The 17,766-nt window shown below is 43.8% G+C and overlaps 1 protein-coding gene across 3 annotated transcripts in view; it reads left to right on the top strand.

Annotated features, from left to right (window-relative positions):
• Nucleotides 1–17,766, top strand: part of RTKN2 (rhotekin 2) — a 307,712-nt gene that overhangs the window by 68,692 nt on the left and 221,254 nt on the right. For 2 of the 3 annotated variants that reach the window (XM_086920081.1, XM_086920082.1), the window contains exon 5: nucleotides 14,656–14,773. In XM_086920081.1, coding sequence (XP_086776207.1) covers nucleotides 14,656–14,773 — 118 coding nt within the window. Of the gene's footprint in view, nucleotides 1–14,655; nucleotides 14,778–17,766 lie in introns of those variants that run through there. The other variant, XM_086920084.1, reaches the window with a different exon arrangement.

Below are 17,766 nucleotides of genomic sequence, written 5' to 3'. Positions count from 1 at the left end.
CACAACCCCCCACACACAACCCCCCACACACACAACCCCCCCACACACACAACCCCCCCACACACACAACCCCCCCACACACACAACCCCCCACACACACAACCCCCCACACACACAACCCCCCACACACAACCCCCCACACACAAACAACCCCCCCACACAAACAACCCCCCCACACAAACAACCCCCCCACACAAACAACCCCCCCCACACAAACAACCCCCCCACACAAACAACCCCCCCACACAAACAACCCCCCCCACACAAACAACCCCCCCACACACACAACCCCCCCACACACAACCCCCACACACACAACCCCCCACACACACAACCCCCCCCCACACACAACCCCCCCCACACACAACCCCCCCCACACACAACCCCCCACACACACAACCCCCCCACACACAACCCCCCAAACAAACAACCCCCCACACAAACAACCCCCCACACAACCCTCTCTATCTATCGCCCTCACTCGATCTATAGCCCTCACTCTTTCTATCGTCCGCCATCACTATGCGCTACCACAGCATCACTAGTCGCCACCACAGTATCAATCTGTGCAACCATTCAACAACAACTGGTTCAAATATGTTCTCTCAATGTTTCAAGCTTTATTACAAATGTCACAAAAAGATGTTAATATTTCACTTCTGTTCTTGGATTTTCGTCACAATAAAATACACTGAACATAATCTTCACAAAAGTTATTTACAAATGTTTAAGCTATTGCCATTATAAATTACAATAAATTCTATTTAAGTATTAATTATTTAAAAAAATTAAGTCATTGTTATTTGTAATATCAATACATCGAAGTCATGTAAATACAACACATATTGCATTACAAATGCTATATATTTGCAAAAGTTATAACTATTGGCATTGTAAATGACAAAGCTATTAATTTCACCATTTTCAAAACCAACACATAAATAAAATATTTTTTTAAATGAGCGAAGGAAAAATGGAAATGGCATTTCACACAGTGCCATCAAGTGATTTGAATTCAAGCAGAGAGGGGTAGCACCTTGTGAAGAGGACCGATCTTTTCCTAGATTCTTTGACTTAATAAAATTGTATGTGTGGGTGGAGAAGTTTATATCAAACTAGAAGCATAACCATTTTAGTGCATTCAATTCCTTATTTGTCCGATGATGGTTGCATGGGAATTGGGAAGGGAAAACATGAGTGCATTTTATTTGTAGCCAGGGATATCTACATGAAAAAAGTATGCATGCCATGTCTAACCACTTTGGAGGAAGATTGGATTTCCCATTTGAAGTTTATGTTGCATTTGGTGACTTGTGTACCTATGAGGGAAAAGAAGAGTGAGAGATGATATACAAAATTAAAATTTGTAATAAAGAACAGTCTACAAAATTTCAGACATTTTTATTCGTGGATATATTGCACATAATCTATGGCGAGAGAGAGAGAAAAAAACCTCTTAAGTTGGGTGAGGGCAGGCACAAGTGAAGGATGGCCAAGAGTCGGTGCAAATTACTGTACACGTACCCCCGGGATCATGGATCTGACTTTAGTACCTCTCACTTTTACTTGTTGCTACTAGTACTAGTTATTGCGACTTCTGCAAACTCAGTGTTTACAGAGGTCTAATGTTGTTTTGTCCTGCGTGTGGAAAGTATGACCGTGATTCAAGGAGGACTCTCTTCAAAATCTTTGGCAAAAAAGGGCAACTTTTGAACACAGCAGCACTCCTTCCTGGTCTGTGTGTTGGAAATGTGGGGATGATGTACAGTCCCAACCTATTAAATCTGCACGGTCTTGGACCTGCGAGTCTCATTTAACTTTCAGATGAGGGTGGTATCTCAGTATGGATGTTACCTGAAGTCTATTTGTGGAACGTCACTTTTCGTTAGCATAAGGAAGCACTAGTCCACTTTGAATGTCTGTGCACCGGAGAGTGGAAGTATATTTTGTGCAAAATCAATGTATGTCAGTCTGCAGTAGTCTATTTTGATTTGGGATACATTGGCATATTTCCTTACTCGCACCCCCCCCCGAAGAACTACACTATTAAATAGCAGGACAGGTTCCCCTGCTAAATGTGGCCCGGAATCTGATAGAAGAATGCCTTTTCAACTTCTTATTTTTATCTTTCAGCAAGAGAATTGATGTGGCTAAGATGCCTCCTAGTAAAGTACTGTGCAACCTCTTCAGATTTAAGGTTAGAAAGCATGGTGTACTAGAGTGAGTGCATAGTCATTTTTGTAAATGACCTGACTTAGGCCTTGTTTATAATTGTATTTTACGTCCGAATTTGACGCCAAGAGGAAGAGTGGATGTTAAGGATGTAATAGGTAGGACCTCTGTGTCAAACATTGCTCATGCTAATTGATGACTTGCATGATATACTTTGTCAAACCGTGTCAGACCACCTTTGTCCCAGGGTATATCTGCTGTCATTGTAGATGAACCAATTTCTTCTGATTATAGCCCCTTCTTAACAATATCTGCTCCATCAATGTGTACAATTTTCACTGGTTACTTGTTGTGAGAAAATGCCCCTTTCTCCATGGTCACCCCATTTTCTTTCCCCTCAATTGTATTTCAGGATTCTAACTCTGCACACCTTAGCGCTGCCGTCCAGTGCCCAGTGTATGTGCCTTGACATCTAAAACATGTACAAATTGGCTAATCCCTGACTGTCAAATTTAATATCCGATAAGGCCATAGTATGTTGTTGAAATACACCCAGGGCATGGAAAGTTTACATGCCTCCTGTAGACTGAAGCCATCCAGTAGTGTGACAAGGCAAACATGGCTTCAGACCTATGCGTTTAGACTCCCTGTTGCTCTTTAAGCCTACAATTCAACTTGTCAAAATAACCTTTTTGACCGGGGAAAAAACTCCCTTTTAAATATTAAGCTACCACTATGTAGACAATGTTGGGGCCTTTAGACATGTAATGTTACCATGTCCCTGCAGGGACAAGGTCCCAAAAGTTATTTTCACTGTGCAAGGCTCTGACTGTCCTTTTAGGAAAACTAGAGTGCAGATTAAAATATGAATTCTGTTATCTCTGGTTTGGGACCAGCTAAAAAAAATAGTTCACCACTGTTTTTAATATTTATTGAAACTCCAATATAATGATGAAGTTAGATAAAAAAAAATATTCAGGAATACTAACTTTTAGGAAAGCTACATTTTCCCTACATGAAGCATGTGGAGGCTAATTTGCATTAACCTGACAGCAGCTGCCCAGCCTTTGCTTGACTGTAATGAGGAGCGCATCCTGCTGTCTCCAGCAACATTACCCACTCACAAGACCTTTGCAACAGGCTCTCCGATTTTGTCTGTACGGCCCTCAGACCCCGGCCCTATTCCAACTCCAGTTTCCATCATAGCCGATGAAGGAACCTTGACCTCGTGTCCTGCTGTCACCACTGTCGAATTAACTGCTACTGTGAGAACCATCCACTCGGGGGATCGGACCCCTCCCCACCACCTTCATCGAGGGCCTCCTACCAATCAGCGAAGCACTATCGCCCATCCTCAATGACTCCATTGACTCAGCTGTATTCCCAGACGGTTAGAAACATGCCACCGTCATGCTAGTGCTCAAGAAGCTATTAGTTGACCCACCTACGCTTTTTCAACTACAGTACCATCTCTATCCTATCCTACATGGCAAAGGTCTTAGAGAAACTAAATCGACCAACGTCTCACTGACCACCAGAGCAACCACTGGCTCCTCAGTGCCACACAGTTCATATTCAGGCCCAGTCACAGTACAGAAACAGCACTCATCGCTGCTACAGACATCCACATGATCCTTAGCGGAGGAGACATAGCAGCCCTCCTTTTCCTGGATCTCTGCAGGGATACCATTCCTATACTACTTGCTGATTCCGAGACTGTGTCAGGCGCTGGTGGACAGAGGAAGCGCAACAAGGCTCACTAGAAGCGCTCTGCAAGGCGCTACCTTTCGCCGGACCCACTCCGCGGGTCCCGCTTCACGGAGCTGCATCTTGCTGTCATCTAACCAGGGATGCAGGCTAACAGGGCTGCGAGCGAGTACACTGCTGGACTCAAACTCCCAAGAGTCCCAGCAGTTTCTATCACCAAACCCACCCGGTGACGCTCTCCCTGTAGGCCACGCCCCTATTCCCTCGTAACTTATAAATAGAGTGTAAGCATATCGCTGCGCGGGAGGCGCCCGGGAAAAGTCCGGGAAAAGTCCGGGACAAGGGCGGGCCCTCTGAGGCCCTCAGAGGCACGAGAAGGCCAGGCTAGGCCAGCCCTCTTTCACCTGGTAAAATAACTACTGTTATATCCTACTTGTGAAAAGTTAGAGTAGGATTGCATTGCCCCCACTGATTCTGTAGATATAGTCGGTCTGTTGTAGGCTCAGCTTTTGATTATTAGATCTTAGAAATTCCTCCAGGTAGCTTAGCCTTGGTGTTCTTATAACAATCTTGCCTACATTGTTTCACTGCTTAACTGTTTTTATTGCTTGCCTGCGATGATGACAAAGAAACTAAGGTCTGGGAAAATACTAGTAGGAAGATCAGGCACAAAAACCAGATCGAATCCCCTCCGAAATAAACTTAGTCAAGCCTCTAATTTGAAAAGCACTTGTCAGCTTTTCAATCTTTTGGAAAGGGGTAAGAATAAAGCTACAGGGGTGGACAATAAGGCGGAGGACATTAAGGACTCCGAAGCTATCCATTTAGATTCTGTCCCCAACAACTCGCGAGAGATGCGTGAAATCAATAAGGTAATTGTGGACAAGAGTCCAGGGACAACAGGGGACTATTGTCCCCCAAGTGCGATTTTTCTCCCCCCCTATTTTCCACTTTGAAAAATAACATTGACCTTGTACCAGAGGTAGTTATAAAAGCAAAAAAAGACATAGAGCAAGACAATCTACATATCGGGATAATACCTCATGTTGATGCCCCTCAGGCAGCTAATAATTCACCAACTAAAATGTCATTTCACAATGGGTTGTCCCCAATGATCTTAGATGAAGACCTATGTCAACGGTATCTAGAGTCTGACCCGACAAAAGTCGAGATACTCCAGAACACCCCGGTAATGTCGAACCATGCCGGCTTACATCTCTACAGCAGTACCCCCTCTAAGTCCTCACATTCAAACTTTTCCACGAGTCCAAACTTAAACCTGACCGGGATAAATACATTTCAATGTAAGGGGACCGATAAACCGTTTTCTGATTCCCTCCACATATTAGAACACTTACTGTCATCCATTCTACAATTACTGGAAAAATTTGTGGGGGGATCTGATTGCGTGCTCGATACAGTGACTCAAATTCTAAAGGTCCTGCTGAGGACCCAAAGGGAGAAGGATGTGGACGGGAAGGAGCCCATTTCTCCTCTTTTGGCCACAGATAAGATGGGTATAAAAGATCAATCTTCAGCAGTTAAAATCGCCACAAAAAGAGTACACGAGGATGAAAAAATAAGTGTTACCCAGCCTCCCCCCTCCTTAAATGGTTTGTCAGTTAACGATTCTGAAATTAAAGCTTATGGGGAACTCCCGCTAAAAACTGGGAATGATCTGTTCCCGATCTTTAAGAAGCAAAAGGGAGACAGGGATATAGAGGAGGAAGCTATCCCGGAAGAAAACAGTAATAAAGGGAAAACTGAGACCATAAAAAAGAACGGAAAGAATAACAAGAAATTGTTGAGACGGATAGAAAAAAAAGGCGGAGGAAAATTCTCTTTAGAAAACACCTAAACTCTCCCTTACAGAACGAGACACACCAAGTGCAGGTGGCAGCTGAAAAAAATAAAAACCTCAAATATGTCCGCCAAAGAAAATACTGCCCCCCTGCCTCAGGCCACGTCAGCTCCATTATCTATCCACATATCCCCTTCATTGGTAACAGCTGACATATACACCTTTGGTCAGCAAGGTCCCAATAATAGGGATACAATAGTGGCACACAAATCAACTTCCCCAGGACAAGAGCAAAACCCCCTTGCCCAAGTTGCTCTGTCACTCAATCCCTTTGCATCCGCTTTCCCGGGAGTAGCCACAATAGGTGTCCCTCCAAAAGGTACTATAGAGGCACGCAAATCAACTTCTTTAGGGCATGAGCAAAATCCCCCTGCCCAAATAGCTCCATCACTCAATCCCTTTACAACTGCTTTTCCGGGAGCATCTGTAAGAGGTGCCTCTCCAAAAGAATCTAAGGAGGAAAATATAGATACTGCATGGGTAGAATTCTCTCCCCTCTTTGATGTTGATTGCATCTTGAACAGATCCCTCTTGTTGAAATACTTTCAAGAATCTGCCAACCTGAAACGTATCCAATCAGCCGATCTAGATATAGTCCAACAATTAAAATCTGAAGTGGGGACGATAACGAGGGTGAAGTTTCATTCTAAATTAGTAGCTAATCTTATTCTACAACGTGCAGAAGATCTACAGAGCAGAGGAATAGATGTAATCCCTGTGCTAATGCATACTAGACAAAACAATGTCCCCAAATCTCTAAATCACCAGAAACCCCCCTTTTCTCTGCTGCAAGCCGCAACAGGTAATATAAACAAAGTGGGCGAAATCAAAGAATTAAAAATAAGTAAGTCTAATGACTCTCGAGTAGTATCCTACGTTAAACCTACTCTGTTATCTTATCAAACTACTACCGGAGAGGAAAACGAGCAATGGAACTGGCTCCCCAGAGTACTTGCTGAAAAATCCTCAAGTAAACAATTATCCAACCCGTACCTTTAGCAAAGATCTATCCATAATATCTTGGAATGCAGCAGGTTTAAAAAACAGTCCGGAGAAAATAGCATTCCTTTTGTCGCTAGAGGCAAACATAATATGCCTCCAGGAGACATGGTGCAGCGGTAATATTCAAATAGGGAAAGATTATTATGTACTGGAAGGCAGCGCCACCGCAAATAAAAAAGGCCACTCCAGTGGGGGTATAGCTTGCCTCTTATCAAACCGCATAAACTGGGACTACGACCATTTTATGGACCCGAGTAACCTTTTTCAGGTAGTAACTTTATTTGGGTCAGGCAATCCCTTAGCTGGTATTCGTCTAGCTCTGATAAATGCCTATATACCTCCAGAAGCTGGCCTCGACGGAAGAACACAGCGAGTCCGCCTACCACCGTACAAGTCAGAGGCCTCCGAAGTCATCTGCGGCGTCCCCCAAGGATCATCCCTGAGCCCCACCCTCTTCAACGTCTACATGAGCCCCCTCGCGGCCATCGTACGCAAACACCACCTCAGCATAATCTCCTATGCCGACGACACCCAGCTGATCCTCTCCCTGACCAACGACCCCGCCGCCGCCAGAGCCAACCTGCACGAAGGGATGAAAGAGGTAGCCGAGTGGATGACGACCAGCCGCCTGAAACTGAACTCGGACAAGACGGAGGTCCTCATCCTGGGCTCCTCACCCTCCGCCTGGGACGACTCCTGGTGGCCTCCCGCCCTGGGCACCGCACCCAAACCGACAGACCATGCACGAAACCTGGGCTTCATCCTGGACTCCTCCCTCTCCATGACCAGGCAAGTCAACAGCGTCTCCTCGGCGTGCTTCAACATCCTACGCATGCTACGGAAGATCTTCTGGTGGATCCCCACAGAGACCAGGAAGACCGTCACCCAGGCCCTCGTCACCAGCCGACTGGACTACGGCAACGCCCTCTACGCCGGGACCACCGCCAAGCTCCAGAAGAGACTCCAGCGGATCCAAAACGCCTCAGCCAGACTCATCCTCGACATCCCACGATCCAGCCACATCTCCGGACATCTGAGAGACCTTCACTGGCTCCCCGTCAACAAGAGAATCACCTTCCGCCTCCTCACCCACGCACACAAAGCCCTACACGACCAAGGCCCGAGCTACCTCAACAGCCGAGTCAACTTCTACGCTCCCAAACGCCACCTCCGATCAGCCAACCACGCCCTCGCCGCCGCCCCCCGCATCCGAAGAGCGACTACAGGAGGAAGGTCCTTCTCCTACCTGGCCGCCAAGACCTGGAACTCCCTCCCGTCCGACCTGCGCCTGACCCAAGACCACCTCTCCTTCAGGAAGAAGCTGAAGACCTGGCTGTTCGAGCAGTAGCGGCACCCCCCCCCCCCCCAGCGCCTTGAGACCCTACGGGTATGTAGCGCGCTTTATAAGTGTCACTGATTGATTGATTGATTAATGTAATCTTAAAAAAGATCTTCCTCCTTATACAGAGTACTAAGGAGAAAGACCCAAGAACGGTTATCATCCTAGTTGGGGACTTGAACTGTAAGATCTCCAACTTTAGTTTAAATTTATTTTGCGATAAAATGAGAGAAGAAATATTTCATATTCCTCGAGCAATGTTCCCTGAAAATATAATAACAAATAAACGGGGCAAACTATTATTAAATGAGTTGGCAGAAACAGATGGGACAATTGCAAATGGGAGACTCCCTTCGGATTCCCCAGCAAACTTTACGCACAAATCCTATCAAGGGGAATCGATTCTTGACTATGTAATATTAGGGACCCAATCATTTGAGTTGTTAAAGGACATCGCTGTAATCGATACTTCATTAAGCGATCATAGAATCCTTTTCATCTCGATGAATGTAAACCCCCCTAAATGTGATCAATGGACTTTGAATAGTGACCAAATAAACTTCGGTAACAGATCAGGAAGATGCCACTGGAATGCAAGGGCACATCGAAATCTGGAAGTTATGCTCGATGTAGCAATATCAGAGCTCCCTTCCTGGTTTGGTTGCGAAATTGAACATTTCTCCCTGTTTCTGAAGTCGGTGATAACAGGGGCAAAAAAACGGAATAAGAAAAAGTCCATTGACATAATCCCCTGCCCTCTGAAACTGCTTAACATAGAACTGAATAAATTAATAAGGGCCCAATATTTAAACAGAACAAACGCCATAACACGGCAAATAACACTAAGAAGGAAAAGGAGAAGGCTCTTAGTCTCACTACGCAAAGAAAAAGAGGACGCCATCTGGGTAAAAATAAGGGAAGCTGCAACTAATGGGGAAATGAGACAATTTTGGTCCCTTATAGGTGAGGGGTGCGGAACAAGAATCAGCCCTCGACCCATCCCTATCGAGGAACATATATGGAGGGATTTTGTCTCTAACCTTTACGCTAGCAATAACACCGTGACTCCCCAAGTATGGCCAATAGAAACGAGTCCGCCGTTAGAGCCTTTTTCAGAAAAGGATATAGATCTAGCCTTTTTCAGAAAAGGATATAGATCTAGCTATCGGGGAAATGAGACGTTCAGGGGCTATGGGCCCTGACGAAGTGCCCATTAATGTACTAAAGCAGAACAGGGCTAAATGGAGCAAGCTCCTTTGCCCAATTTTTAATATTTGCCTATTAAGTGGCAAGGTCCTACCTTCCTGGAAGGGAAGTATCCTGGTCCCATTGTTTAAAAAGGGTGACCGTCTATCCCCTCAGAACTACCGCCAGATTGCATTGTTGGATGCAATCGGCAAAGTTTTTACAAGATGTCTGCTCAAACGAATAAATGCATGTGTGGAGTCCTCAAATGTTCTCCCACTCGAGCAGACAGGCTTTAGGAAAAACCAAGGGACCATGGACAATTTAACCGCCCTCCAGGTAATAATTGACAAATACATTAGAGCAAGAAAGGGGAGAGTCTATGCGGCATTCATAGATTTCTCCACGGCCTTTGATAAGGTCGACCGACAGGTACTGTGGAGAAAGCTACATGTCTTGGGAATGCCTCATAGACTCTTATGTTTGGTTCAGGATCTGCACGATAACACGTGGTGCAAAGTGCTGTTGGGGGGAGAAAGGGGTCTTTCCCGGCTCATTCCATCGGCGAACGGCCTTAAACAGGGCTGCCTATTAGCTCCCCTCTTATTCTCCCTTTATGTTAGCGACCTTCCCCTCACTATATCTACATGTGAAGGAATCGCGCCACGTCTGGGAGATAGATATATCTCTTGTCTAATGTATGCGGACGACATTTTAATTTTAGACCTTACTCCTAAGGGTCTTAACAACCGTCTGCATTCACTACACACCTTTTCCGAAGAGCACTTCCTGAAAATAAACATCTCCAAAAGCAAGATAATGTGCATGGAAGGACGAAACAAATTGAAGTTGGAGCACATTAGCCGGGAACTGGGAGGCCAAAAATTAGAAAGAGTAAAAACATATGTTTTCCTGGGTAGGGTTGTTAATAGCAGCTTGAGTAACAAATCCCACATAGAAAACAGCTCCCGTAAGGCAAAGTCCCAGGGAAATGGCCTAAGAGCATTGTATAAATCAACAGGCAAGAGACACTTTGCTCACCTGCTGGAGGCTTTTCGGGCAAAAGTCCCCCCGACTCTGCTTTACGGTGTAGAACTAATCGACTTAGTGGAATGGGGTTTCTTGGACACCGTTGAGGGTATCCTCTTGAGAAACTTAACTTCGGTTAACAATAGTTGTAGTGCAGCAACCCTGCGTTTAGAACTTGGTCTAAGAAGCAGCTGGGCACAAGGCCTAGCAGGAGTTATCCGTTGGGTTATCTGTTTGATTAAAGGAAAGCCAGCTACTCTCAGATCCCTTATCACAAAAGAGTTGATGGGCCCACTATAAGAACATTCGATTCTCATAAAGAATTATAGGAGGGCCATCACTCTCTTGGACTTGGAGGAAGCATCTCTTTTAGACCTTTCTATGAACCAATTAAAATTACAACTAAAACAAGCCACATGGAAGCTAAGTTACGAAAGGGATCGGAACTTGATTATACAAAAGAAGGGGGTCATACAAGCTGTCGATACTTGTTTAATCAGACAAGTACAACCTTACCTGTCCTGGAACATACCTCACGGTTTACGCCGCTTTTGGCTACTTCTTAGGCAGGATCTACTCCCCCTGAATAAGTTGTTGGCCTAATGGCACGGCATATCCAATGTGTGCAATTTCTGTAATCTCTCAGTTCAAGATTCTATACACGTCCTGCTAGTTTGTCCAGCATTAATGGCTTATCGTCGCCTCTGGGTAAAACCGGTATGTGTTCAGTTTGGTATTTCATCCGCAAAATCTCTGTTGGACGCTATCTTTAGTCCCCCAAATGGAATTTTTTGTAACAAAATTTTTAATTTTTGAAATGTTTCTTAGAACTATACTAGACGAATGGTATGTTATCTTTGTATATTTTCTGCCTGCATGAGTTGTTTATATATGGTTTCATTTTATTACATTTTGTTTGTCATTGTATAATATGTGGATCTCCACGGAGTTCCAAAATCATATTTAAATAAAATTGAATTGAATTGGATCTCTGCAGCATTTGACAGTCTCTCACCATATCCCCATCAGGGGCCTGCTCAAGATTGGAATCCTGATTTTGCTCCTTCTTAACAGATACAACACACGCTTTCATCCTGATATCTTACGTCTCTGAAGCACGCAAATTCATGTTTGGGGTTTCTCAAGGTTCATCTCTAAACCCCACCCTCTTAAAAGCATACATGATCCCTCTGGCCAACATCATCCATGCACACATAGTTGCACTGGAGTGATATAATGATGCCACTGGGCTTTCAATATCTCACTGGAAACATTTTCTGATTGCTGTGATCTGGGATTTCGTAGGTGGCGCAGTGTTAATTGTGGCTAGAGCCTTTATAGTGCTGGCTAGTATTGAACAGGATGCAACCAGATGTGTATTTTGGGCCAGCCTGGACACCGCAAATTGTTACTCGTGACATAGACACCAGCATTGTTTTTGGTTTACAATGCCTGGATGCCTTCCTCCAGTTCTTTTGGTGATGTTCAAGCTTCTTCAATGGGTATGCAGTGCGATTGAGTGAGGCCCTTTAGTGAAAAGGCAGACTCTGGTTTAGAACCCTTTAAAGATAGCGGGGTTATGGTGTGCTTTCTGTAGCTGCTTTTTCTGGCTTATCAGCTCCACAAGCTGTACCAGAGACTCTGTGGTTATTAGGGTGGCCTTGCATATCGATCCAGCACCCCTAAAGAAAGGGGCCTGTATTCCTGTATCTCTACAGCTATCTTCTGCAGGCAAAATCCCCTCCACTTGTCCAGACCACCTGCAGGCCATATGATCCCTATGTTCCGTACACCAGCCTTTGTTCTGACCTACATGATTCTCTGGCTGGTTGGTTTTCTGGCCCTATTCATCCAGCTAGTGCCTCAGGCTATTTGGCACATGGGTGCTCTACAGTGGAACTTTATAAAGAGGGTAGAGTACTAGGAGTGCCTTTCAGACAACATGGGAGTCTGTGATGAGGCAGCCTGGAGCTTCAGTGGTGAAAGAAATGCCAATCCATTTTCCTTATCCCATCCAGGGCTGATGGTTGTGAATGGTCTACCTAGGGCTGTAGTACCACCTGAATTATGCAGATCAGAGAACTCTGGTCTCCATTATAGTAGCGGCTACATATTCATCTTCTAGGGCGATGTCTCTTCTAGCTGGCCCTCCTGCTCTTTCTGCCCTCATTTAAGGACAGTCTGACCATGTACTGACTGACAATATGAGTCACCATGTGCTACTGCAACAAGCAGGGTGTGTGTGGATCCATTTTTCTCTATCTGGAGACTCTGCGGCTTTGGGGGTGGCAGATTCGTTCATGGAATTTCTGACAGTCTGTCACCTAGCTGACTCTGAGCATATGGTGGGCACACTCAGCATGTCGTCTTGCTCTTCATTACTGGTGTCTGCATCTGAAGGTGGTACACGTCATATTTGCTCAAATTTGGCATGCTTGTGGTAGATTTCTCCAAGAACTTGCAGTATCTGGCCCTTTTGTGCCTCCTCGAGATTTCCAAAGAGACTTGTTCTTCTTTCAGTTTCACTCTGGCCTCCATTACATTTTTCTGGTGCTGCAGTTTATCATCCCAAGTGTGTTCAGGAAGGTAGAGAGAGGCACATCGTAGCTCATCTTTGTAGCCCCACAATTGGCATGGTACATAAAACTGCTAAATAAGAGTATATGCCCTCCACTTCACCTATCCTTTTGGGAGCACGTATTGTTCTAGAAGTTCATGCACCTGAACCTCAACAATCTACACTTCCATGTGTGGAAATTGAGCAGTTTTGATCTACCATCTGAGGCGGTTGATGTTCTGCTGGCTGCTTGTCCACCAAATCTATGCTTTATGTTGAACTTAATTCATGGCCTAGTGTGAGGGCTGATAGGGCCGTACAAAACGCTTGTCCTTTTGTAAGTTTCTATAGGCCCGCAAGGCTATGTTGAGGGGCACTGTTAATGGTTAATTATCTGATCTTCCGACCCTTTGTTTGTCTGATTTGGTGCAGCATATTCAAATTATCTATGTTGATGCGTTCTTTGAAAGGACTTACATAAGTTTGTCTGCACATTTTATTATGATGCAGTTGGAACTTAATTTGGTTTTAAAATAGTTTTCTTTATTGTGATTACTTCAGTTTATCCCACCAGTGAATTGCAGGAACTTTCTCCGCAGCAGTAATTCGCCATCTTCTTTCCTGACTAATTGGATCTTCCTTTCTTCCAAAGGGGACATCACTTCTCCATGTGGGACAGTCCTTCACACTCACTTTGTTTTTCTCTCCACCCCGTCCCTTAAAGTAAGAGGAGAGGTTACAGTTCCTGGACCATAAGTGAGCCCTTAGCATCTACATTGATGGGACTAAATCTATGTGTGGACGACCAGCTCTTTGTTGGACTTGCTGGTGCTAGAAAGGGAAGGCTGTCCCAAAAATTAACCTTATTGGAGTTGACTGTCCTTTATATCCATCTGTGCTTTGCGTTGGCCAGGAAGAAGCCTAAACGGGGCCTTAGGAGAGATAAGGCTGCTACTCTGGCCTCGGCTATGGGTGTTCTGATGTTATATTTCCAGGCTACTATATGACATCATGTCCACACGTTCACAAGGCACCATTGTATACCTTCTCGCACCCACAGGGAGGGCCATTTTGCCAGTTTGTTCCTGCAGATTTTCTGGTGTAAACCCACTCCTCAGAACCACTGTCCTTTTTACGTGTACTACTTTTCTAAAGATTCTGCAGTTAGAATCATCCATCAGAACAACAACTCTTTCTGGTGCATATTCTATGTAACCATGGATTTCTTACCTCCAGGCTGCCTCCCGGTTCTGTGTTTCGGGATTCCTATGTTTAATATGATCCCAGGTTGCGTTGTTACACACTTTATTTCTAAGTTGTCAGTATGTCTATATCTGATGGTGTAGAATGTGTGAAAAAATGTGATAGCAGAATGCAGGGGTGCCACCTTTATGCGGCTCCGCTGTTGCAGAGATTTCCGGATCCAGTCTGGCGCCTGGTAGGCTACGGCATCCGCCACAAGGAGCTTTAGCAAAGGTAAGCCATTGCTCGTTTTGCCATTAAACCTCGTTTTAGACTCCAGTCCTCCTTCATTGTGATGGCTATTTGGAATGGGAAATTTCCTTGAGACGTGCTGACAGGGCACCTTGATCTGCATCAGCAATTGGTAATAATACAAATATTTCAAAGAACTTTTACTTTGGACATATTTAATAAAATAACACTTACCAAATCATGCATTTGAAAGTTCATGTTTACGAATGATCTTTGAAAGTGAAAAGATGATTTATCTGTTTTACAAAGTGTATTTGACCTAATATACCTTTTTGGGCCCATGCCTACCTATTTTCTGTTTTACAATAGGCTCTCAGCGCTATGCAGTATTCTGCATGTTCAAGATGGGAACAACAATTTTTGACACAGACTTGGCCCTGGTGGACAAAACAATGACGGATATATCTTTTGAAAAAGCAGTCATATTGTGAGTCAATTCTTGAGTTTTCTGTTGATCACTTTCTTGCCTGTAGCAATTCTTGCTATCTTGCTACACATTTGAATTTTAAACAGTTAAAAATTCCAGACTGAGTGTATTAAACAATTGGTTGGTCCTGACTCTACCAATATTGAATTCACACCACAAGCATCCTTTTTACCTTCCTGTTAAATGTGGTTTGATTTTGCCTTTCGAGCGCTTGAGATCTGTGCTAATCTAAAGGCATGAAGTATGTATGCCTGGATAGTTTCCTCTTGAAGAGTCTGTGCTGAAAATTAAAGTCTAATGTTCAAATGTAACTAAGGTTTTGGATTTGAAATGAAGTGAAATATTTCTGCACAGATCCCTAAATGAATGTGAGAATATCTGATGCATATTCATTTTTCACCACAGGTTCCCTTCATCTCCTTCAGAAGATGAATAGAGCTGTTGACATAAGATGTTTCATGTGGGTTTCTTGGGGTACTTCTCGCAAAAGCCACAATTAGTCTTGCTGGAATCAAGAAATACTTGAGGGCTGTATTTATTAAGGCTGTGGAGGTGGCTTTTATCACAGGTCTGAAATTGTTGGCATGAGTTAACACAATAGTTTTATTATGTACTACTAGCTAAGTTAAATTGGAGTGAATGAGCGCAACTTCAGCGCATACTGGCAAGAGCTATCACTTAGTACCTGAAAAGTCCTTGATTTCTTTGCAGAGGTGTGTGATATAGAGTTCCCTTTCCCCAAAGTTTTGCATGCACATTTGAAGTATCCTCTATTGTCTGGTGCGGAGTCAGGAATATTCATTTTTTTTGTAGCTTCTCTACTTCATTAGGGACCCAAAGCTTAAATGACCTTGTGAAATAGTTATTTTTAAAGTCTTTATTTTGGACAGTTTTGCAATACATAACGATCAATACCAACAGCAATGCAGAATGTCCTACAAATTTACGTCGTTATACAGTTTTGGCTTTACATCCTTGACAGTAAACATCAAGAGGAAGGGGCATGGGCCCTTGGACCCAAAATCCTACAAAGTACAATCCCAGAGGTCAACTCAGCCAGGCAATTGTGAAACAATTCCAGTAAAAAATTCACATAGATAAATTTCCTCCCTGGGAATGAAAGTTTCCAACATGGCACTCTGTTTAATATTTAGACCTCTGTATTTCGACCAGTCAAGAAATCATTGCACCAGTCTACAATAGGTCTGGCAACTGAAACCATCTAAAGATCAATCTTTTAAAAATATTTATGAAACTTTTCTTTGCAGCAAAACTGGAATCCTTTACCAAAACCACACTAAAACAATATCTGATATCTGATGTCTGCTGGCAACGGCCTTTTCTGCACTAAATTGCCAGCCTTTGGTTTCTCTCCTTAACTTTCATTAAAGCAAATTTACCACCAAGTCAAAGGTTATCATCTGTTGTTTCATTTCCATTTGACGTGCCCTTGGATTATTTTGTAGTTTGCGAATTTGACTTATCTGTCCATATTCTGAGATGTGCTGGAAATTGGAGCATACAATTGTAGTCCCCTGTCTCTTAACTTGCATATAACTGCAAGAAAGTGGAGTTTCTGTATTTCTTTGTGAATATTATAACTTTGAGAAGGCCAGCATTTCTTGTCCTTCTTAAAATCACATCTTTGTCTCTAATTCAGGAGGTGTTCTACTACATATAATTTGGGTAGGCGCTTCAGCGTGACCTGTCACTCCAGCTGGCTTTAAGGTATGTAGCCATGTTGAGTACTACAACTTTTTCAGGCAGTCCTGTCATATATTTCACAGAGAGTGGCTCTCCCAAATGTTCTGCACAATATTCATAAATCACCGTCTTTGAAAGATATCTTTCTCTTATCATTGTAGATTGTCCGCAGTTGCACGCAGCTTATCTAGCTTGCTTACACTTTGTGACATCTTAATATTTGCTGATCAACACTCAGCAGGTTCATACCCTCAATTACCATCTATTTTGTTTTCAAGCACCACTATCTTGGTGTTTATGGACTCCAATATCTTGTCAGGGTTGTCTGGTGGGTTAGTCTGCACCTCACTCATTTTTGCGTTCTTAGTTCCTGTTCCTTGCCCTGATTAATACTTAATGTTCTGGACTTTTTCCCAGGTCAAATCTTACCATATTGCTATTCTTGGGCTTTTCCACCATTCATCACAGCAGCAGATCTCGATCAAAAGCCAGTAACACTTTGGTAATTTGTCCCAGCTAGTGGAGGGGAGTCCCAGTTCTTCGGCAGTGAGTATTCTGCCAGGATTCTCAATGGGAGCAATGTAGCACATTTGGGGTTTTCAGATGTCCAGCAGCGAAGTTCCACTACCCCAGACTCCCAGTGTCTAAGTCTCCAACACTGCAGAAGTTCTAGGCCACCTGTATGCAGTGGGTCCTGTGCCTCTGAGGTACATAGTGACTGTGTAGCCCCAGAGCCTGTGGTGTAGGGGGCGGAGCTCTGTTGAGGTCTAGGCCTTTTCAGTTCTGTGGGGGATCAGGCTCACCTCTAGCAGGTCCTAACTGATTTGTCTGTTTGCTACTTCAGACAGTCATTTGCTTTTTCTCTTCATTTTCCTTCTGATTCTCTGTTTTAGATTTAATCAGTCCTCTGGCAATGTCTTCAATCTATCTCACTGTGGGCAAGCAGCCTGTGTTATCACTTTTAGCTAATAAATTAAATGAGTTGACTCTGAATCTTCTTTGTGAATCTCTCATATGAATCTCAATAGACTGGAGCCTTGTGCCATTAAAGAAATACTTCAAGGATAAAATTCTAAGTCAAAATGATAAAGGTTTATTCAAATTTAAGAGTCATTACAAAAGGCAATACTAGTTAGTCCAATTCAAATAAGCATCATATAATGCAGATTGCAAGAGGCGTTTAAATAACTTCTTTCTGAAGCAAGCAAATGGCCAGAACCAAAGCATAGGTCAGCAAAGGGATTAGCATAAATCAACTCCTCAGTTCAAAAGACAAAGAAGGTCAAAGT

Source organism: Lissotriton vulgaris, chromosome 5 (genome assembly GCF_964263255.1).
Source record: "Lissotriton vulgaris chromosome 5, aLisVul1.2, whole genome shotgun sequence".
NCBI lineage: Eukaryota > Metazoa > Chordata > Amphibia > Caudata > Salamandridae > Lissotriton > Lissotriton vulgaris.
This window is presented reverse-complemented; position numbering and strand designations above follow the sequence as displayed.